We start from the raw sequence: 14,542 nt of genomic DNA, 5'->3' as shown, positions 1-14,542 counted from the left end.
GAATAAAGTACATGTTTAAAGAAGATTAAACTGTAATAAATAAAGAAACAACATGCATGATGTTGTTTTTAAAAAAAAAAAAAAAATGGCACAAGACATTTGGTTAACTGTGATTTTATTTACTGCAATCCGGAACTCTGTTTCATGTAGCTTTTTTAACGGTTTCCTTTTACATTTGCACACATGTCCGCCACAACCAGACATGCTGTGTAAAACGATAGGGGGGGGGGGGGGGGGGGTCACAAATTGTCCAATCAGAATTAGATTATTTCACAGCAGGTGGAGCTCCAAAATACTAGGTCAGTGTTATAACAATATGGGCGGTGTTAAAATACACTATTGTCCAACCAGTACATCTATCTTCACAGTGGGCGCGGTAATATAATATGGGGTGTGGTTGGAGAATCTTTGGTTTGAGTGCACGTGGATGTAACCATGTGGTTCTGGTGTTGTTAAGTTTGCAGTAGCAAAGTAAAGATTGTGGATATATATATTTATATGTAAATAATTTAAAGGAACGATTTAAGTTTATATAAATAAGAACGGTGAAATAAAACACCATGTCTTCTTTATTTATCAAGAAGAAAGGAAATACCAAACCTGACAAAAAAGCAGAAAGTGGTGCAGGAACAAAACGGAAGGTAAGTCATTTGCTACCCTGTAGATGCCTTTGTATTTCAATAGTATACACCTAGAATTGTGTGATAAGTCACTTATATGTGTAACTGTGTACACTCTGCTACTAAATACAAAGTATCTTCACTGCATGCATTTAGCTCCCAAGAACCAACATGTGTAAGCTACAAAATGAAAACCTAAGGTATCGATATTGTTTAAAAGTATCCAGATAATTCATACAGTGTAATCACGTTGTCTCTCGCGTTGATTTCCCAAATTTTCCACTTTTGATGTTTCAAAATGTTCAGTTTTCACGGGTGCTCTGAAGCTAAGGTTTGTGTCTGTTGCATTGGTCCTGGGGGAGTAGCGTATTGGTCGATGTCCTTAACGTACAGTACCGTGAAAAAGCCTTTGCCCCCTGTCTGATTTTCCACATTTTTACATATGACACTGAATGTTATCAGATCTTTAACCGCAATCTAATGTTAGATAAAAGGGACCGTGATTGAACAAATAACACAATACTAAATAATTGATACTTGTTTAAATGTATTTATTAAAGAAAGTTATGCAACACCCAGTGCCCCCGTGTGAAAAAGTAATCGCCACCTTAGACTCAGTAACTGGTTACGCCACCTTTAGCAGCAATAACTGCAACCAAACGCTCCCAGTAGTTATTGACCAGTCTCTCTCAGCGCCATGGAGGAATTCTGGTCCACTCCTTCATGCAGAATTGCTTCAACTTGGTGACATTTGTGGGTTTGAGCATAAAATGCTTGTTGCAGGTCCTGCCATAACATCTCAGTGGGGTTTAGGTCTGTACTTTGACTAGGCCATTCCAAAACTTTTAATTTCTTGTTCTTCAACCATTCTGATATAGACTTGCTTATGTGTTTCGATTCTTTTGTCTTGCTCACGGACAGATGGCCTGACATTCTCCTGTAGAATTCTGATAGAGCAGAATTCATGGTTCCTTCATTGATGGCAAGTCATCTAGGTCCTGATGCAGAAAAGCATCCCCAAATCATCACACTACCACCACCATGCTTGACCATTGGTATGAGGTTCTTGCTGTGGAATGCAATGTTTGGTTTTGGCCAGACATAACAGGGCCCATGTTAGCCAAAAAGTTAAATTTTTGGCTCCTCTGTCCATAGAACATTGTTCCAGAACTCGAGGATCATCCAGGTGCTTTTTGGGAAACTTGAGACAAGCATTCATGTTGTTCTAAGTGAGCAGTGGTTTCTGCCTTGCTACTCTGACATGAATCCCATTTTTGCACGTTGTCTTTCTGATGGTGGAGTCATGAACACTGACCTTAGCTGAGGCAAGAGAGGCCTGCAGATCCCTAGATGTTCTAGGGTTCTTTGTGACTTTCTGGACGATTTTACACCTTGCTCTTGGAGAGATTTTGGCAGGGCGGCCACTGGGAAGATTCACTATTGTCCCAAACTTTCTAGGTTTGGATAGTATGGCTCTGACTCTGGTTTGGTGGAGCCCCAGAGCCTTAGAAATGGCTTTGCAACCCTTTCCAGACTGATGAGCATCAACAGCTTTTTTCCGTAGGTTTTCAGGAATTATTTTTGATCGTGGCATGATGTGCCTTTAGAACCTGTGTGCTGACAACTTCACTCTGATGGTAAGGGCCAAAGTTAGTCAGATTGTTAACCATAGTATTCAAACAGCTGACCCTAATTATCCCTTTAATTAGGTTGAGTTAACTGGGGGGGGGGAGCTGCAGTAACTTTTTCACACCTGAAGATTGCATGTTTGATTACCTTGCAAACCAAACAAATGAAAGAAGCACTAAACTTTGGTATCATTTTTTTTCTCTACATACTACTACAACCCACTAAAAGATCTGACCAAATTCAATGTGAAAAATGTGCAAAAATGCAGAAAATCAGACGGGGCAAATACTTTTTCATGGTACTGTATATGGACAATAAAGGAAACATTGAACTCCTGTCATTAACCTATCCCACTGTTTCAGTAAAGCAGGATGACACATCATGTGTTAAGTGAAGTGCAAATTGCAATAGGCTCATTCTGTTAAGCAAATAAGCATGGGGGACACAAATGTAGAACTATATAGTGTTAAGATGCTGTGATGTTATAAACATGATAAAAAGGAAGGGGAATAGTGAAAACAGTTCTAAAGCAGAGGAACTTTAATGTAATTAGAACTGGTGTTATGTTGCCATTGAGTACCAAATGTGGGTGTAAATAACACAGTTCAGCAACTAACTTGAAACCATTAGACTGTTTCATAAAATAGGTTGCTTTTTTGGTATGGCAAGATGCAGCTTAAATATTAAGTGTAGAAATAATGGTTTGTTATACACTATTCCACCATTGAATATTGGACATGTCATGTCTTTTTTAAAGTACTGTGAAGAGTGAATGTGGCGGAACTCCTATTTATTATTGTTCTCATTGGCCTCATTTTAAGGCTTCTGCAAATGGAGAAGGAAAAGGACGCACCAAGAAAATGACTGCCAGACATAATGAAGAGATCTCCAGTGACTCTGAACCTGAAAGGTATGAGAAGCATTAATATGGCTGATTGAAGGAGGCTGCCTAGTAAATGCCCCTGGTGCTCCTTGTATTGTTTGGGTGTGAAAAAATCTCTCAAATTCTAATGTGCATGGTGTCAGTAGAGGTGTACAGTAGACTAGTTATATTGAACCTGGAATCTGTAGGGTGCACCCTGTAGAATTTGATTCCTGAGGTAAGTCTGGGGAAACTATAGTTGTTCAGTCCAGTAGCTTTATTTGCAAAGAAGCTTTCAAAGCTGTGTGTATGTAACAGACAGGAAGGAGGCTGGGCCAGGACTACTGACCGTTCTGTTTTGCATAAGCAGCTGTGGAGCTTTTAACTTCAACTTACCTGCAGGAGCCAGAATCCGTAACACCAGTGCATCCCACTTCTAGCCACATATATTTTACACGTCAATCTGGAAGAAAATGAATTTGCAATTGACTCTTAGCCTGCATATTAGAAATTGTTACGGCACCCTTTTCAACTGGTGGATATATGTTCTCCTAGGAACTGATTTGATGTTTTTAATAATTGCGTTTAGAAGAAAATATCTTGTGATTTTAACCCAGTTTTAAACTTTTTATTTTTATTTAATGCATGGGTTTAATTAAAATAAATGTATTTGTAGTTTCTAATGTGCTGTGTTTCTTAGCCCTGCAGTGGAAAAGAAAGTGACTTTCCAAGAAGATGAAGAGATTGAGGAGACTGCCCAAGAAAAGAAATTGCGGTTAGCTAAACTCTACCTTGAACAGCTGAGAGAAGAGGGTAAGGGAGATATGTAGGGCTGGACGATTGTTTTTTCTATACAAATACTTGAGCACATTGTCAAGATATTGGTTGCTTGTTATGTGGTTTAAAGAGCCCAAAGAATACCTACTTGTAAAATTTCCTAATGTACTGAAATGCATTTGTGCGCATTTCAGAAGAGGAAAAGGCAGAAGAGGAAGACTTTGAAAAAGATCTAATTGCCGGCAGACTCCAGGAAGACGTTGTAAGTACACATGAGTTTTAGGTGGCTTTATAGTTGATGTAAAATTTTATTTTTGACCAGGTTATCTTTTTATCAACTGTTTTACAGTCTTTTATTTATATATAAAAAGTATAACTTACTAATAATTAGCAATGACATTGACTTCAGAGAAAAAAATAGCACTGACATTGAAAATGTAAGATAAAGACTGCCTGGTGAATAGACCATGCATTGATTGCTGTCTTGTTCTTTGTTTAGCTGGAACAGAGAGGAAAACTCCAGCGATTTGTTGCCAAAGACGTAAGTACACTTTTTTTCAAAATAATTGGGTGTTATGTAAACCCCATCCCTTATGGCAAATTATAATCAAATGATTGAACAGATTAATAGGCAGTAGGTCACAAAAACAGCAGCTGGGAGTAAACCTAAAATCTAATGTATCGGGCTTCACATCTTTTTAAAGCTGTATATGCTCTGCTGTTCCAGGATTACAATTATGAGGCTCCCTGAAATAGTTGAAACTATTCCATGGAATCTCTTAAAAAGTGATTTTATTAATTGTTGAAATAGAGATGTCCAACTGAGTGACAAATCTAATTTTTTAAAAAGGGTACTCCACTTCAGATTGCTGCAAAGCATTTATAAGAATCCCCAGAATTACTAAAACATACATAAATAAAACACTACAAATAGATATGAAGGCGTGCCATTCCATTTAATAAAAAGTACTTAAGAAATGGTGCTACTGTGTTCGATAGATTGTAGCGAGATTCGGGTTTTAGCTGTCTCGATACACCACCTGAGCTCCCACATCTTCACACAGTGGGATTCTTTTTTTTTTTTTTTTTTTTTTTTTTTTTTTCCCTGCTCTTTTGAGGGTTTCTGTTTAAAAATGTGACTGCAATTTGCTACGGTATATGCATTGATCATAAGTGGTCAAATAGCCTGATATCTAATAGTTTTAACTTTTCTCCTCAGTATCAGCCTCCTGATATTGCCGATATCCGTTTGCTGAGGGGCCACCAGCTGCCTATTACCTGTCTTGTCATCTCCCCTGACGATAAGCAAGTTTTTTCAGCTGCTAAAGATTGCTCAATTATTAAATGTAAGTGCTTAGGTTTTGCTAATCTGTTTGTGTATGCGATTGTGGTAAATTGTATATTGGTATCCTGTACACAGTTCACTGTAATGGCAAATGGTCTTGTGTGTAGTCTGTTTATCAACCACTAGTTCAGTTTAAATGGATTGTTTTTAATGCCTACAGGGGAGGTGGAGAGTGGAAAGAAGCTTCACACAATTCCTGGAGGGAGGAAGGGGACAGAGGACAGACATGTTGGGCACACGGCACACATCCTCTGTATGGCAATATCCTCTGATGGCAAATACCTGGTGCGGGAAGCTACATTGCTTTTTACCTTGTGATAGTTAAGCTTTTGAGATCAATCAACCGGACGAGCGTTGTTGGCCCAAATGGCCGCCTCCTTGTTTGCAAATAGTCTTCTGCTCTGAATCCCCAACATTTGGTTTAAGCAGCCTGTGTGTTGTGGAGGTGTGTCCCAAGATCAAGAACAACTTGGAATTGAACCCGTTCTGGCTGCTATGCCTTTTAATTAGCTCTCCCAGCTAATATGCAGTATTGAGGACTTGGAGAAAACCCAAGAGTTATAGCATTTTAAAGTATATCCAATTTGAAATATGAGTTTTGGTGCTATGGGACTTCTGTATATATATTTAAAAAAAAAAAAAAAAGTTTTCTACCTCTCTCTTTAGGCTACAGGTGACAGAAACAAGTTAATAATGATCTGGGAAGCAGCACCTTGTAAACATCTGTACACGTTCACAGGCCACAGAGACGCAGTGTCGGTGAGGCTTCCCTTTCTCTTTCTACGCTTGCTCTTCAATCCCAATATATATTTTTTATGCTCATTATTAGCATTTGCCATTCAGTCTTTGGAATTCAATGTGATCCTTACTAGCCCTTTTATTTTTATTTTTGCCCAGTATTTTTGCAGTTTTTCCATGCTTGTCCCATGGTTATACTATGTAATTTCTCATGTTTATTATGCTTTACCTTATTTTGCCCTTCTTTGCAATGCTTACCTGTGATTTATCATGCTTTCACTAGGCTTAATTACACTTAACTAGGGTACACTTTTATAAGGGAGGTGTAAAGACTTTGTAACGTGACAGTAATTCAAATTTTAACTGTCCTGCTGAAGTCCTTATAATCAGTACATATTGCACCAATCAGACTAGTCATATCAAGTTAATAATCTGACTCATTCCTACATGTTTGTTACCTAGGGCCTATCGTTCAGGAAAGGTACGCACCAGTTATACAGTGCCTCACATGACCGCTCTATCAAAGTGTGGAATGTGGACGAAAATGCCTACGTGGAAACACTGTGAGTAGCTAAGAATCCAATGAAGTGAATACATCCGTGGTGTGAAGTTTTTAGATGCATTTTTAATATGGTTTAGGTGGTGTACATATCCTTGGAGATTTTTATTTAATTTTGTTTGCTTATTTGTGAAATCCAAAGCAGTTTGCTTTTAAACATATCCTCATGAGCATTTAGGCATTTGAAAACCTTAGGTATCTGATGCATTGCTGTTACTGCAGGCAAAAAAATCATCTATGCCCAGTTCTGGAGTTTATTTGAACAACTTTGTCCCTGTAGATTTGGCCACCAAGACGTGATCACGGGTCTGGACAGTCTGAGCAGAGAGCGCTGTGTGACGACGGGGGGTCGCGATCGGACCGTCAGGGTCTGGAAGATTGCAGAGGAGTCCCAACTAGTTTTTAATGGCCACGAGTGAGTATGCTTCTGTTTCTTCTAATAATCGTATCCTGTTTAAACACATATTGTACTAGGGCATCTTGAACTACAGACTGAACCTGTACAGTACCTGTTAGAAACTCTGCTCTTCCCCCATGTGAAGAAATTAAAAGGTGCTGCTGAATGATGTTAGCATATGAGTAAATATGCCCCGATTTTATATTGCTGTAATTTGTTTAGTTGACTGCAACTATCCATTAATTAACATTGGAGCTGCTTTTATTTTTGTGAAAACCAGTTTTATTTTAAGTTTGTATTTTAGAATAGTTGCAGATACAGTACAAGGTCACACATCTGACCCCTATGCACTGGGGTAGAGGCAGATATGTGAAAAAAAATCTGATTTGCGAACACATCTATAGAAAAAGCATGCACACATCCATAAATAGGTTAGTGAACAAAAACAACATGCAAACTGCTTTAAACACAGCAATTTTTTTTTTTCTTTAAAAGTAAGCAAACATAAACAAGATTAATTAGGCTACAAATAGTGTTGCTATGCGGTTTGCTATAAGCCATCATCTCCACACAAAGCGTTTTTTAAAAAAATAAAAAAAATACACAAAACACATGGTAAATGTACAGTAACCTGCAACTGATGGCTTCTTTCTTAACTCTAGAAGTCCCTGCCTCCCTGGTTCTCTTTTCTAATGTCTGTCACTGTACTTTGCGTTCTTTCTTAATATTGCCAACAACCGATAAGCAGCTTGGTTTGAATATTGCTTTGGCTATTTTAAACAAACAGCCAGTAAGCATTGTTTTTTATGAAGTTTGCTTTGTTTAATTCAAATGCATTTAAAAGCTACTCTATCATATAAACACATTGCATGAAAAAAAGCTTTCTCGACCGGCGTATTGAAATGTCACTGCTACACGCAGCTGACTGACACACACACACACACAGCTGGCCTCTCTTAAAGGGGAATGCACCAAAAGGCTGATTGCTATAACGCTTTCTTTCTGTTTCCATTGCGGTAGCTGCATTTGCTGCCAATGCCATTACTCTCATAGCCTGCTTTTTAATATTTATTTATTTATTTAGCAAGGTGGTTAATTGATCAGGGCGGTTATGTGATGGTCAAGTATGCGACGTTCCACTATATTGGTGGGACCCCATCTAATAGTGTAATTTAGGCTTTGCAGCTGTAAAATAAAAACATTCGTTTTTTCTACATCAGTGGTGTTGAATCCCTTAAAGTGTTTGCTCTGTGCTTTTTGAAACTGCAATGCTTTTAGTACAAAGCATATTCAAATCCTTAACCAACTTTTTGTAAGTGTGAGAATCAAATGCATTTTATTTTGTCAAGATTCAAAGTAAGTAATTCAAAATAAACAGGAAGATAATAAGTGTTCTCACCTCTGATTGTTGGAAAGGTGCTCCTGCTGCTCAGCCTGTCAGTTCTGAGTCTCTCTCCTGCCTCCAGCTGCCAGTCTGGCTGCTCTCGGATTAATGACTTCCCCTCAGAGCAATATATCACATAATGCAGGTGTTGGTTTACAGGAGAGGTGTGAGGGATGAGCTGAAAACAAACTGGTCATTGCTCACTGTGTGCTCCAGGGCAGCCAGGCTTTCTTGTTTGTTTTTCCCTTTTGTTATAGCAATTCCTAGAATGGGCAAGGAGCGTGGGTCAAAACTATGTGGCCAGATTCTGATTTGGAATGAAAATGTCCTCTTGAATGTCTTATTGGCTGAATCAGAATACTTCAAACGTGATAATTGTTACATGGAAGCGTGTTACAAAACCACTGAACAAAGCTGTTTACAATCTGTCAAGTGGTCTTTGGCACATTCCATGTGTTTTTATGGTATGATTACATTTTCTACCAATGGATTTGCCTGACCATCAGGATAATGGATGTAACTTAAGTGGGATTATAATGTATGCAGCATGTCCTGGCATTTTGTGTTCTTGAGACCCGGCTCTACCTAATCTTATGCTATTATTTCATGCTTGCTAACACGCTACCATATTTCCTTCATAGGGGATCTATTGACTGTATCCAATTAATAAATGAAGAACATATGGTAACCGGAGCAGACGATGGGTAAGCATTGATACACTCATTCATTGATATGATTAAAGCATAGACACACATCAGTCATGTTTTGTGGGATTTTTAATATTTAGTCAAAACAAGGATGGAATAAAATAGTAGGCTACAGGCTCTGGTGAGGCTCAACTCTCCTTTTTGCTTCTTCCAGAACTACTAATAAGGTCACTCATGACTTCATACTAGTTTTCAGATTCTCAACTCTGAGAAATTATGCATCTTAAAAGAACAACTGCATGAATATGTAATATACATAACTCTCTACTGCATCGATAATGACATTTTAAAATAATTGTTCAACCCCCTTCAAGGTCCATTGCTGTGTGGAGTGTTGGCAAGAAGAAACCTCTGGTCACAGTGAAGCAGGCCCACGGTTGCCATGGGGATGGAGGCCTGGAGCAGCCATATTGGATCTCTTCAGTGGCAGCACTTCAGAATAGTGATACTGTAGCTTCAGGTGCGTCAAGCTGTGAGACTGTCTGTCTTCTTGTTGATGGCTTTATATCGGTGTTGCTTGGCCATGGGCAATATAATTACATTCACAATTAAATATTGTGGGTTTTTTTTTTTTTAGTTCTTGCAAACAGTATTAAAAATCATTTTTGACATTTGTAAAAGGGTAGCCTTTCTGTCAAGCCCACATTAATTTACAAAACAATAGTGGGAGGGAATCCCCTGCTGCATTTAAATACATTTGAAGTTTCCCAGAATTAGCATAACTGCTCCATTACAGTAGGACCCAGCACACAGCATAATGCATTGAAATAATTTTTTTTCATAGGTTCCAACGATTCAAAGGTTCAGCTATGGAAATGTGGAGAAGGTTTTCGCAATTTACAACCTCTCTTCAGTATTCCCCTGGTAAGGACCTTTAATCCACAATACATACAAGATATATACAATAGGTGGTCTCATGCTACTAACTCTGCCATGTTGTGGTTCTATGTATTGTACACTGCACCACCCTATGGCATGTCTGTGGTGGCTTATAATTTCTTTTTGCTTTCTGTCTTACAGACTGGTTTTGTGAACAGCCTAAAATTCTCAAACTCAGGAAATTTTCTTGTAGCAGGGGTCGGGCAAGAGCACAGGTACAGATTTTAATTTTACAAATTGTTCAAATAACTCAAATTTACATGGGAAAAACATTTTAAGGGCTTCATTTTTTGTTACATTGGGTCATAGAATGTGGCACATGTAGTTGACATTGAATGGTGTACAGACCGTCTAACATTTGATTCTGTTCATTTTTTTTTATTTTTCAGAAGTTGTTCTAATGTGTGGCTTTCATTTCATAGTTATTACACACATGTAGACCCTCCAACATTGAGACAAAGTGGACATTGTTTTAGAATGTATAGAAATAGAGAAACTCCCATGGGAATCATGCTTTTAATGTACACACTAAATTTGTAACTGTGAAAATCATGCGTGCTGTATTAAATTAGAGATCTTCAGTATGGAACTTAACATAAGCTACAGGCCTTTTGAAATGGAAAGATCTTCAGAAGATGATTTAATCCAAATTGAATCTGCATTAACTTCAAACACCTGACGCTTATCACTGAACTTTCTTTGCAACATCTGTTACTAAATAACAAATTACGTTTTTAGCTTTGTAACTCTGCATACCTATCTGGTTTGAAATGAAGGGACCATATTACTGAACTCTACTTTCACAATAAGTGGTTCAAATTGCGCTTGGAAGTGAAGGTAAATCTGGATCTTTGTGGGACTCTGATAGAACTACTTAAATCTTTCCCCTCGTTCAACTGTGTAATTGTGAGAGATTTACCTATGTATGCTATACTTTTATAAAGCCTCTACATATTTTTAAAAGGCCTCATCACAGTAACTTCTCATACCCAGTTCTCTCAGTTTTTTATTGTTCTAAAAATGTTCTTGTTAAATTCATAAATTTAGTGTTTTACTAAAACGTCACCAAGTGAAACCTACAAGTCGTTATCGTGTACTCTGTTTGTTTTAGGAACTTTGCAGTTTTATTATTCACTATCCCTAATGAAGTGTGCATTTGAGAGAGAGAAATATCGTAACATGCGAATGTCTTCGCGCTTACATTGCTTGTTGTGTAAGTTGCCTGTGGTTAAACCACTAAAAACCATATTAAAGCTAAAAGCTTCCATACTTCCACATAAACAATTGGATCATTCTGGATAACTGTTCCATGCCATGCCATGACTATTTTTAGAAGTGGTTAATGTTTTTCTATTTGTTAAATATGAGATATAGGTGGTGCCCCACAGGTTACAATAGAACTTTTGGGGGATCTAGGTGAAGGAATTTTAAGCTCTGGAGAACAAACTGTCAATAATTTGATATGCTACTGGGTTGAGTTGTAAATACTGATATATTTAAAAATAAATAAACTAATTTGTTTGGAGAATTATGTTTTTGACTAGTATCTAGGAGGGTACAGTCAGGTAGACAGTGATTTGGTCAATTAATCTATGGATAAACTGTTGCAGCTCATTCATTGTTAAAACCTGTATAAAACTAATAGTAAACTGGGGTATGATATGTGTCCAGCTAAACGGCTGGTATTGAGATTACATGAACAGTCTGCTTTCCCTTGTTGGGCCTTAACTTGCGTTTTGACAGTGTGTTGTATTGACTGATGGAACTAAAACAAAAATGGCTTACTAACAGACAGCACTGAATCTTCTTAAGCAGGGGTCAGTAAGTCAAACACAGTTAGCAGCTGTTGTTCAAAGGTAGTGTTTTTATTGCATAGAATCGCTATGTCACCTGACTGCACATTTGAATATCTAGTTAAGTCTGGCTTTGAGACGGCATCTGAAATGAGCTACAGCATTTTGTATTACTGGCTGTTGATTGAGTCCCTCATCCTCCCTGGTAGTTGACCTCCTGTTACTTTCTCACTGATTTGTCTGGTGTAAGCTGAAATGCAGTTTTTCAAAGCCTTCCAAACAGCTGCAATTAAAGGCGAACCACGGTTGAACCGAAATGATAAGTTTATTTAAAAAATGTAATGAGCTTGAACCACACTAATAGCCTCCTGGTCATTGGTTCAGTGAAATGTTTAACTTGCAACCAACTGAAAGTGTTATTGTATTTAACCTGCTGGAGTCCACAGCGCGGTCAACTAAATGAGCAACCCCTTTGCAGTTTCCTAACAGTCTGCCAGTGGGTTCAACTCGTAAACATTGTTGTTTGCATTCGACAAATTAGACTGACTAACTGCTTTGGATATCAGACAGTAAGATTGGCCCTGGTTGTCTAACGACCTGTGTTCTGAAAAATCAAAAAAAAAAAAACTAAGAAGAAATAAATACATTGTGCTCTTTTAAAGCCACCTTGAATTTGTTGTGTGAAATGAAACAATGCAAGTTGTTTAATGTACAGAAACCTTAACCCGCTAGATGGTGCTGTTGTAACACAAGCCTCGCTAGTGTACTAAACCAGTTATTTTACCAAACGCTGACTTGCCACAGAGGGAAAAGCAGGAACAATTTAATGCTCTCGTAAATATCTCCTATGGCACAAGCTTAATAAGAGTCCAGCTTATTCAGTGTGTACTGATGTTGTCCCCTTTTTCATTTCCAGGTTAGGCAGATGGTGGAGAATAAAAGAAGCCAAGAATGGACTTTATATCATTCCCCTAAAGAAACAAAACTCGGAACAAGACCTAACAAGTGGCAAATAATTTAGCTGGATGGATACCTCACCTGTTTGAAATTAAAGAAATAGTCCATACCAACAGACATGCACCCTACCATAATGTCTCTTATTTTATAAGATTTTAAAGTGGGTGGTGGTGGTGTTCAGTTATTAAAAAGACAGTGATATCTGAAAGCTTATATATATTTCTCTCCTTTTATTAAAAAAAAAATGGTAATAGTAAATATACAGGTTATATGCTGAATTCAATAATATCTCAAACAACTACAATAATTCTCATGAACTGCATACCATTTACTATGAACCTCCAGATTCATACAGGCAAGTTGAAAATTGTCTGCTCCCTCTCTCACCATGGTCTGCCTTTGATGCTTTACAATAGCCCTTTGAAGCCATCTTCCCTTGAATTGAAGCTTCAGCCAAGTATCTAAAGGTTATGCTGCATTGTCAGCTGTGCCTGCACGACAGCTTCTCGGCAAACACTGCAGCCTTTTCTAGAACTGAAACATTTTATTTGAGTATTCTCAAAAGGCTTAGCGTGCAATACACAGTAGTAAAGTCTGTACTGTTAATGTCGGAGTGGTTACATAAACGCATTGGTGAAAACATGTTGCGGGTTTCAATCCCACAATTGTCGGTCTGACTTGTGTCCATCTTTCAGATACACCAGTAGCTTTTTTGGGGTGTGATTTATGTATGCTCTGACCCTTTAGCTATGGTTAAGAGCTTTTTGAAGGGAGTTTGGCTTAGTCCAGCTCCACTAAGGTATAAATGGCAATTACTTTTTCTCCCTGAAGGTTAAACATTTGCTGGTAAAGAACTATTGTGTCATCATTCTTCCAATAAACAGTTAAATCAACTTGATTGCTGTCACAACAGAATCTGTCGTTTTTTTTTAACCCATAATGAACCAGGCTTTTTTTTTTTTTTTTTTTTTTTTTTTTTTTTTTTTACCGTTTTGGCCTTAAAACCATTACAACTGTATGATACTGGTTAATATTTTCAGTAGGGATGGGTCAGTGTAGTAGAATACACAAAAAAATAGTATATTACATATTCAAATGTTTTTATTAGCTACTAGTAGAAGCAAATGCCTCTTAAAATGCTGATGCTTGACCATTGTTCAACCCTGCGTGTTTGACATGGGCATATTAAACGTAAGGACCCTAATTAATCCTGCAATGCTTGTATCAACAAAATTCTGCATTTAAATGTATTCTGTTTGAAATTGTTGCAAATTTTTGTTGCCTTGTTTTCAGCAAATGTTAACAGCCCCTCCGACTTGAGTTCTCGTGCATGGCTGCACACAGCCGCTGTTGCTAGGCAGCTGTGAAACAGCTTCCGGGAGCACGGCACAGGCTAACTTTAAATTCGTAAACAAATGGATATAGCAAGTGCTGAAAGGGAAGCCAAACGCTGGTAACATTGAAATTATAAAGCTAATTTAGATTTATGATAAATAAAGACATATTAAATGCTAAGCAGAACAACGCAATCTAATGAGAAAACTGGAAGTATTTTATTTTTTTTAACTGGACTGCAGTACAATGTAATACATCTATGTTGACTTGTTTCTGTGAATGGATGGAGTAACATTTGCACTCACCGTTAAAAGTACAACCAGTATGTTCCTTGTTTTGAATTATTTACAGGTTGCCTGAATAAACCAAGTAACTTGAACAAAGAAATCTCGTCCTGGACATTGCTTGTTCACTAAATGAACCCGGCTGTGGAGTGTAAACTTTAGCGGCTCAAACTTTATGCTGTCTGCTGTAGTACACGTACAGTACTGTGCAAAAGTTTTAGGCAGGTGTGAAAAAATGCTGTAAAGTAAGAATGCTTTCAAAAATAGACATGTTAA

The 14,542-nt window shown here is 37.8% G+C and overlaps 1 protein-coding gene across 1 annotated transcript; it reads left to right on the top strand.

Moving 5' to 3' along the window:
* Positions 1–406: 406 nt before the first annotated feature.
* Positions 407–13,540, top strand: LOC121329345 (U3 small nucleolar RNA-interacting protein 2-like). Its single transcript, XM_041274904.1, has 15 exons — positions 407–641; positions 3,071–3,159; positions 3,812–3,924; positions 4,083–4,150; positions 4,388–4,429; positions 5,108–5,234; positions 5,394–5,518; positions 5,900–5,992; positions 6,434–6,534; positions 6,811–6,945; positions 8,953–9,015; positions 9,333–9,478; positions 9,803–9,882; positions 10,039–10,112; positions 12,607–13,540. Exons 1-15 carry the CDS (start codon positions 561–563, stop codon positions 12,704–12,706), a joined length of 1,437 nt encoding a protein of 478 aa, XP_041130838.1. The 5' UTR covers positions 407–560; the 3' UTR covers positions 12,707–13,540.
* Positions 13,541–14,542: the final 1,002 nt, after the last annotated feature.

Source organism: Polyodon spathula, chromosome 16, assembly GCF_017654505.1.
Source record: "Polyodon spathula isolate WHYD16114869_AA chromosome 16, ASM1765450v1, whole genome shotgun sequence".
Taxonomy (NCBI): domain Eukaryota; kingdom Metazoa; phylum Chordata; class Actinopteri; order Acipenseriformes; family Polyodontidae; genus Polyodon; species Polyodon spathula.
The sequence above is the reverse complement of the archived record's forward strand: the minus strand, read 5'-3'. Positions and strand labels throughout refer to the sequence as shown.